This window comes from Saccopteryx bilineata, chromosome 3 (assembly GCF_036850765.1).
Source record: "Saccopteryx bilineata isolate mSacBil1 chromosome 3, mSacBil1_pri_phased_curated, whole genome shotgun sequence".
Classification (NCBI taxonomy): Eukaryota; Metazoa; Chordata; class Mammalia; order Chiroptera; family Emballonuridae; genus Saccopteryx; species Saccopteryx bilineata.
The window spans coordinates 293,222,081-293,229,994 of NC_089492.1; the positions used below are offsets into that span (position 1 = coordinate 293,222,081).

General features: G+C 53.9%; 1 protein-coding gene across 2 annotated transcripts; it reads right to left on the reverse strand.

The window, feature by feature from the left end:
- Window positions 1-1,494: 1,494 nt before the first annotated feature.
- On the reverse strand, window positions 1,495-7,821 carry LOC136331777 (tigger transposable element-derived protein 1-like). 2 transcript variants are annotated; one of them, XM_066270795.1, is made up of 3 exons: window positions 7,726-7,821; window positions 4,243-4,394; window positions 1,495-3,940 (listed from the first exon to the last, which is right to left on the reverse strand). In XM_066270795.1, exon 3 carries the CDS (start codon window positions 3,900-3,902, stop codon window positions 1,959-1,961), a length of 1,944 nt encoding a protein of 647 aa, XP_066126892.1. In that variant the 5' UTR covers window positions 3,903-3,940; window positions 4,243-4,394; window positions 7,726-7,821; the 3' UTR covers window positions 1,495-1,958. The 2 variants fall into 2 exon arrangements, with proteins under 2 accessions (XP_066126892.1, XP_066126893.1); XM_066270796.1 differs by lacking the exon at window positions 7,726-7,821 and adding an exon at window positions 5,764-6,454 and having other exon boundaries at window positions 1,495-3,944; window positions 4,247-4,394.
- Window positions 7,822-7,914: the final 93 nt, after the last annotated feature.

Consider the following 7,914-nt stretch of genomic DNA (forward strand, 5'->3'; position numbering starts at 1 on the left):
AGAGGGGACCAGGGCTGAGCGGTGGAAACCCGGAAAGACTTCCCAGAGCAGGTGAGAGCAGTTCACAGGGAGCAGGGTAGGAAAGTGAACGAAGTGTGTGCACGGAATTACCCACTGTCGATGGGAACTTCGCAGGAAAGAACCAGCGACCCTAACCGGGAAAAGAGCCGGAACCACTACCGGGGCAGGCTCTGCCCTGCCGGACTCCAAGTCCCAATGGCCCCCGAGGCACCTTTCCCCTCGCAGACTTGCGGGGCTCCTAGGGAGGAGAGTGGTGCTTCTCCGCTCGCCTCTCCGACTCCCCTCCGGCCCGCGGTATATTCTATTCCGGGTCTATTAGGGCGCCTCTGAACTCAGCCCGTCCGGACTCACCGCCCCCAGGAGGCACCACGGACCCGCCGCGCCGTCCAAGAACGACAAATCTCCGGGGGGTGGGGGGACGAGGACCCGGAGCTTCCCGCAGCTTCACGGACTGCTTCCGTCGACGTGCTCCCTCCCACCACCCCGTCATGCGCAACCGGGTTCTCCACATATCACACCGTGCAGGTGCGCAGAAAAAGGAAAGTGGGGCAAAGCATCAGCTGTTTCTGTCAATGGCAACGGCTCGCGTCCGAACTGAAACAGGTGTAGATCAGATCTGTCTGCGAAGATCTCTGGGAAATGTAGTTCTAGGCCCGACAGAGAAGCGGCCCGTAAGTTTGCAAAGACTACATTTCCCAGCGCGCACCTTGCGCTCAGGAACGCAGTGGCGCGCAAGGCAGCCGGGAAAACTTAGGGGCCTGCGAGAGGATGATGGTGAAACGAGTCCAGGAAGACCTATAGTGTCCGCAAGGGACTGCCTCCGTGATCGCAAATCCAGTCGCTTCCTGAGCGCCAGCAGCCGCTCACCTGCCTCCCTGCACTTTCCACGTTGGGATTTGACCTCAACACCTTCCCCCTGGTCACCTGGCTCCTTCAGCCTCTGTACCGCCAAAACTTCCTTCTGAGCAACTATTGATACTTCGTCCCAGGAGGTCCTCAGGCCTCTACCAGCCCACCCACCATGCTGGACCGCCTCTGACAAGCCCCTCTAACACGTGGCATTTTGAAATAACCAGTTCCCTGATTATCAGCAACATCCCAAAAGTTGGGACATCACTTCCCTAGAAAGCCTTCCTGTTCTGTCCTGTGCCCCTACCTAGGTTGAGGTTCCTCCTAAATCACCCGTCACAGCCTGTGTCACATAGAATGGGCCTGTGGACTGGTAGCTCCTGAGGCCAGTCTCACCCAGCCTGGTCTCCCCAGCACCCACCGCATTTCATGTGCTCATAATTTGTGCAGTTAACCCACAGGGCCCTAAGAAAAGCTCCCTCTCTTCTTGCCATCCCTCTAGCTGATCATTCCAGGAAAGCAAGTGGCCTCATCTAACATTTTTCCCAGTGAGGCTGGGCTCTCGAACCTCTCGGTGCCCACCAGTCCTGTCATGTATTGACAGCAAGCCCATCACTGCAGCTGTTAGCTATGCCAGGTGGCAGAAATCCTTTCTCCCATCTTTATTTCTTAGCGTGTTTGCATGTGCAGACACATGCAGGTACCTATGTTGAACGGAATCCAGGAAGCCAGACATCCCTGTCTCACTACCTGTGGTTCATCCAGCTGGAGCACAACACCTGCCCTTGCTGACTACTTGTGTTTTGGTGGCCCAAGTGGGGTGTCCGCAGTCAGGTAGACACCCCAGAGTGCCTGTTTTTAAAGTTTGGAGGACAGGAAAACAAACTGGAATGAGGGGAGATAATGAGACTGTCCAGGGGACCCATCCATAGCAATCAGAGCTGTGGGTCTAACTTCAGAGAGAGTCTGGGCTGCAGCCTATGTAAATCAGATTTCTCAAAGAGAGCTAGACCCAGGAAACAGTCACAAAAGGCACAGCCTGCCTTTTTTGTCTGCCCTCCAAAAACAAAAATGTCATGTGACAGGGCTCATCTGAGGTCAGGCCCAAGCCCCAAACCATCCAGGCCAATTGCATAGATCTGTCCTTCAGGGCCTGTGACCTTAGCCACTTGCCCACCCTCTGCAGGCCCCACTTTAGGTGAGCACAGGCTTCCTGCCAACTTCCTCATGGCCACCACCACAAGGCCTCCTGAGGATGCAGCTGCCTGAGCCTGTTTCCTGTTTCCAGTGCAGTTCCGGAGGCGGGAGAGGGCACAGTGGACACTCCAGGACACCCTCAGGCTGCATTCCCGGTTGGGATTGTTCTCTTTGAGGATCCACAGTCCAGCGGTGAAGTGGGACAGGACCTGGGACAGGTGCTCAGGGCTCAATGCACCCACACCAGCTTCCTCAGTCCCCACACCCACCACAGCTTCAGTGAGATCTGGTTCTGGTCTTTTGGAGGCCAGGCCTTTCCCTGACTGCCGGAATAGCCCAGAACCACTGGTATGTCCATCCTCTACATCCTGGAGGATTCTGCAGGGTGGGGGTTCCACATAGGCCTGCAGCAGGCGGATGACATCGGCCTCTGCCACATCCCCAAGGCCCACGTGGCTGGCTAGTGCTACAATGCTGCGGTGGAGCTGGGGTACGGTATCGAGCTCTGAAGTGCCAGTGGGCACACACTCTGGCCAGAGCTTCCTCCAAGCACTGTTCATGGTGGCAGGCTGCAGTTCCGCCCAGGCCTGGGCAATGTTGTCTACTGCAGTCATGACAGTATAGCTGTGCCAGAACTCCTGCATGGAGGGCCGGTCTCCACCAGCCTTCTCCTGGACCAGATGGCTAAGTGTGCAGCGCAAGTAATGGGCCTTGAAGGTGGCGATGATGCCCTGGTTCATGGGCTGGATCAGGGCCGATGTGTTCTTGGGCAGAAACTCAACACGCACGTGGGCGGAGAGACTACCCAGGTGGGCAGGGTGACAGGGTGCACCATCAAGGAGAAGCAGGGCACAGTTTGGGAGGCCGTGGCTCGCACAGTAGCTCTCCACAGCAGGGCAGAAGCAGCCAGTAAACCACTCCCGAAAGATGCTGGGTGTCAGCCAGTCATTACGGTTGGAGCGCCAGACCACAGGCAGGCTAGCCTTAGAGCAGCCTTTGAGAGCACGCGGGTTCTCCGATGGGTACACCAGCAGGGGTTTTAGCTTGAAGTCACCAGCTGCATTGCCACACAGCAGCAGGGTCAGATGGTCCTTAGGGGCCTTGGGCCCAGGCCTGGCTGTCCCCTCCAGCGCCAGCAGCATGCGCTCAGGCATCCGCTTCCAAAAAAGGCCAGTCTCGTCCACATTGAAGACTTGGCTGGGTGAGTAACAGCCCTCTTCCAAAATGGTGCGCAACATGAGGGGGTAACAGGCAGCGGCCTGGGCGTCAGCCACAGCTGGCTCATCTGTCAGCAGTACATTGTGGCGTGCCTTGAAATGTGCAAACCAGCCATTACTGGCCCCAAAGGTCTCAGCCTGACTGCCACTACCCTGCTCTTGCTGCAGCTGTGCAAAGAGCCGCCGTGCCTGATCCTGGATGAGCAGCGTGCTGACAGGCAGGTTCTGCTGTTTCTGCCCCTCAATCCACAGGCTCAGCAGGCGTTCCATGTGACCCAGCACCACACCCCAGCAGTGGGTGAGCTGCTTGGCAGAGACAGGTGTAGCCGCCTGAGAATTGGCCCGGATCTTGTCCTTGTTAACACGGATCGAGGCAACGGTAGAAGTGGCCAGCCCCAGAGCCCGGGTGATGTGTGTCAACTTCTCACCATCTTCAAACCTCCGAAGCACCTCCAACTTCACATGTAGGGTGATGGACTTCTGGTCCCGCTTGACACTGTGGCGGAGGCCAATCCCACCAAGGGGTGCCTTCCCCAACACCTGAGGGTTTGGGTTTGTCTTAATTCTGCCTCCTTGCACCATGCACCTTGATGAGTTCTGTACCTCTTGCCCCTCCATAGTAGTTATCAATGTGCCTAAGATGGCGGCTTCCTGACCTCTCCGTAAGGAGACAACATATAGGTATTAACATGTGATCACATGGAAGTCTCAACCGCAGCCCAACCTTCCCATGCTTTGTCACAAGAGCACTGAGCCCTGCTCAGAGGCCATGCCTGGCCCTTCCCTTCCTACTACTCAAAGCAATGCACATTCACTTCCAAACTTCTTTGCATCTAGAAGAGCATGTCACTTAGTTTTAGCTCATGAGATCGAAAGACAGGTGACACTTCACTCTCTTTTTGGTCCATAAACCTCCTACCACCACAAGGTAAAGGCAAGAGCATCTAGAAACCCTGACTCACCTCCCAGACACTGATGAGCAGATGAGCTACCTAGCTGGCTCCATGCTTCTCACTCACAGACATCAGTTTTCAGGGTGGGAGGCTGAATAAGGACTTTTCCTGAAGACATCCATATCCTAGAAGACATCCACATCCTAATCCCAGGAACCTATGAATAGAACCTATGAGTAAATTACCTCTCATGACAAAAGAGATATTGCAGGTGTAAATAAATTTATCCTGAGTGGGCAGGATATCCTGTGTAATCTGAAATGAGTCCTAAATGTAATCACAGGAGCCCTTGTAAGAGGAGACAGAAGGTTTCACCCAGAAGGCAGTGTGAGTAGTGAAGCCTAGATCCTCTAAAAGGAACCAGCTCTGGTAATACATAACTTTAACCTGAATAGACCCACTTCAGATTTCTGACCTTCCAGACGCTAAAATCACAAACTTGTGTTTTAAAGCTCTAAGTTTGTAGTGGTATGCAACAGCAGTCATAGGAAACTCACACAAAAGGGAACCTCCCTAATTCGACCCACCACTGTGGAGTACCTGGAGATAAAGAAATGTGGTTCTGCACATAGCAGTCAGAATGAGTCGGTAAAAGTCAGATCCAGTCAACTGCTGCTTAAAGCCCTTGCTGCCTCCCACCTCTCCCTGAGAAAAAGCCACAGTCCTCACCAGCTTCCTCAAGGGCATCAAAGCCTCATCCTTTCCTTTGCTCTGACCTCCTATCTATAGAGCTTGTTCCCTCTTCTTCTGCAGATCTCTACTCAAATGTAACCTCCACGCCCACGTTTTATTGCGAATCTGTCACACGCTGCCTGAGGGCAGGAGCCTTATCTGCCAAGCTCTCTGCAGTGTCCCCAGGCTCAGGAATCGTGGCTGGCACTTTGCAGTCACCCAGTAGTCACTTATTAAGTGAAATTTTTAAGTGAAGGACAGAGGTGGGCCAGGTTTCTCCCGTTCCTTTGGCATTTTGAACCCTGTGAAAACAGCACCTGATGAAAACAGTAAAATCGTTTTTGAAGGAGCGCGGTGCCACGTGACAATCAGGGACAAATACCTGACGGGCCTGTGTTTTTGGAGTGGCTATGGCACCTAGGACAAATACCTTCAGGGACTACACTTGTTTTGAAACAGGGACGCACAGTCCACGGGGACCTAGAGCCAGGGAGAAGGGTAAAGGTCGGTGGGCATGGAAGGCTCCTGACTCGAAGGAGGATCCGAATTTCGAGCCACTTGCGCCCAGCCTTCTCTCTCCTACAAGCATGTCTTCAGCTTGCCAAATTACAATTTTATAACTAATTCATCCTTTTATTCCCTCCCTCCCACTCTCCCAAGAGACAGTTCACAGGCCCGCTGCCCTACGTCTCCCGAGACTACATTTCCCAGAAGGCCGCGGGGCCGCCGAATGCTCCCATTGGCCCAGTGGCGCGGTTGCGCGCCCAACAGCCTATCTCCGTCCCTTTTCCGCCGACGAGCCGTGAGAAAGGTCGCCCCCGCCCCGGGAGGCCGGCCTGCGCGGTGCGGACCACCGTCACCTCCGGACAGCGACGCGGGCCGGCTGCTTCTGCTGGACCGGTGGGGCTGCGGCCCTTCCCCATCTCCTGCTTCACAGCGCTGCTCGGAGGAGGTTGAACCCAGTCTCCGTCTTGCCGGCGAAAGCGAAAGTTGCAGGGCAACCGCCGGGATTGGAGGCGGCCGCGTGTGGCGGGCCTTTAATGTAGCTGTGGGCGCTCAGGCTGCCGGGAAATGTAGTTCGGCGATGAAGCCATTACGGGCAGAGTCCAGGCGGCGGTACCTGGCTGTCGCTGCCCGAGGCTGGTTTTTTCGCCGCCTAATTAATTCCTCGTTCGCATCTTTTCTGTCCCCTACTTTCTGTCTTTCCATCATCCTACCTCCTTCCCTTCCTTACTCTATCTCAGTGTTTTCTTTTTCTCCCTGTCTCTCCTCCATTCCGGAGAACTGGTTTCCTTCAGATCGTCAACCTATAAATTTTTTAGAAGGTAAAAACAAAAATCACCCTGACCAGGCGGTGGCGCAGTGGATAGAGCGTCAGACTGAAATGCAGAGAACCCAGGTTCGAGACCTCGAGGTCGCCAGCTTGAGCGCAAGCTCATCTGGTTTGAGCAAAAGCTCACCAACTTGGACCCAAGGTCGCTGGCTTGAGCAAGGGGTTCCTCGGTCTGCTGAAGGCCCACCGTCAAGGCACATATGAGAAAGCAATCAATGAACAACTAAGGTCTCGCAACGAAAAACTGGTGATTGATGCTTCTCATCTCTCTCCATTCCTGTCTGTCTGTCCCTGTCTACCCCTCTTTCTGACTCTTTCTGTCCCTGTAAAAAAAAAAAAAAAAAAAAAAGGCATAAAAATTAAAAAAACCAAAATCAGTGAGCGCATCTCAAAGATTGATTTACTTCACAGACGAAATAGGAGGATGACAGAGGTGGATCCAGTTAGATGAGATAGAAATAACAATAGAGAGCGTTAAAGAACACTTAAAAAATAAAACCCCACCAAACCCAAACTCAGATTACTGCCCTAGAGGGCAGTAGCGGGGGCTCGGTATCATACTGTTCTACAAGGTAACACAACTCTAACCCTCAGGGTACTCTCTTCTACTGGATAGAAAGCATTTGCAGCCTATCAACCTTTACAATTTAGCATCTATTCAATAAATTCGCCGTTTCTGCACTCTGATCAAGTATTCGAAAAGAACTGCTTCGCTTAGGAGTCAGAGTTCCCAGTTATCTTTATTGTCTCATTGTCAAGTTTTGGATAAGTTTTCCTAACAAGTCTCCAACTCTTTCTGGCTTTCCTGTGGTGTCACCTTCTCTTACTCTTTGAAAACTCTTAAACCATCTTACTGTATCTCTGATTTTTGTCTCTCCCCTATAGTCTGTGGACTCCTGTATCCTTGTCTATCTATTGAATCTCGGTATCTACACTTCTGGTCCTTATGAATCGATTCTCCTTTCCGTCTTTCCTTTTCACCTCCATCCCTTCCTGATTCCCGTTCCTGTTGCTAACCATTCTAGCACACCTGTCTCCCCAGGCCGACTCCCTGACTGACTGGCTTATCATTCTCTAGGTCTGAGTCGAGAGCCCTCTCAGTTGTCTTTCTTAACCAGGTGTTCACATACTGGAGTCTCTTCCCACCCCAGAATCAGTCACTCCTCTCTCTCCCCCCAACCCCTCTATCGTAGCCCCCTCTCCACACCCTCATCCCATTTCCCCATAGCTTTTTGGACGTCCATGGCCGGGGGGCGGGGGGGGGGGATCCCGAGTTGCCCTGGAAACCAACGGGTCAACCCTTTCTGTTACTAGGATCACGTGCAGGCCCGCCTCTCGCCCGCCGGCACAAACGTTTTGCGCGCACGGAGGGATAGACCGACTACACCTCCCAGAAACCACCGGGCCAAACCGCTCCTTTCTGAGGCCCGCATGCGCCTTCCCCAAGTCTCTGCAGGGGGTTGCCATGGAGACCCGTGCTGACGGCATCCTCGCGAGGGCCGTGATTGGTGCAGAACTCTGCTAGAAGGCCCGTAGAGAATTGGAGGCGGTGGGAGGTTTGCGCGGTCTGGAAGGCGGCGCAGCTGTCCGTTATTCCCGAGAAGCTTGCGCGAGTCAACGGGGGCCCCGATGCCGGGATCAGAGGCTGCGGGAGTGACCTGATCGTGGAGAA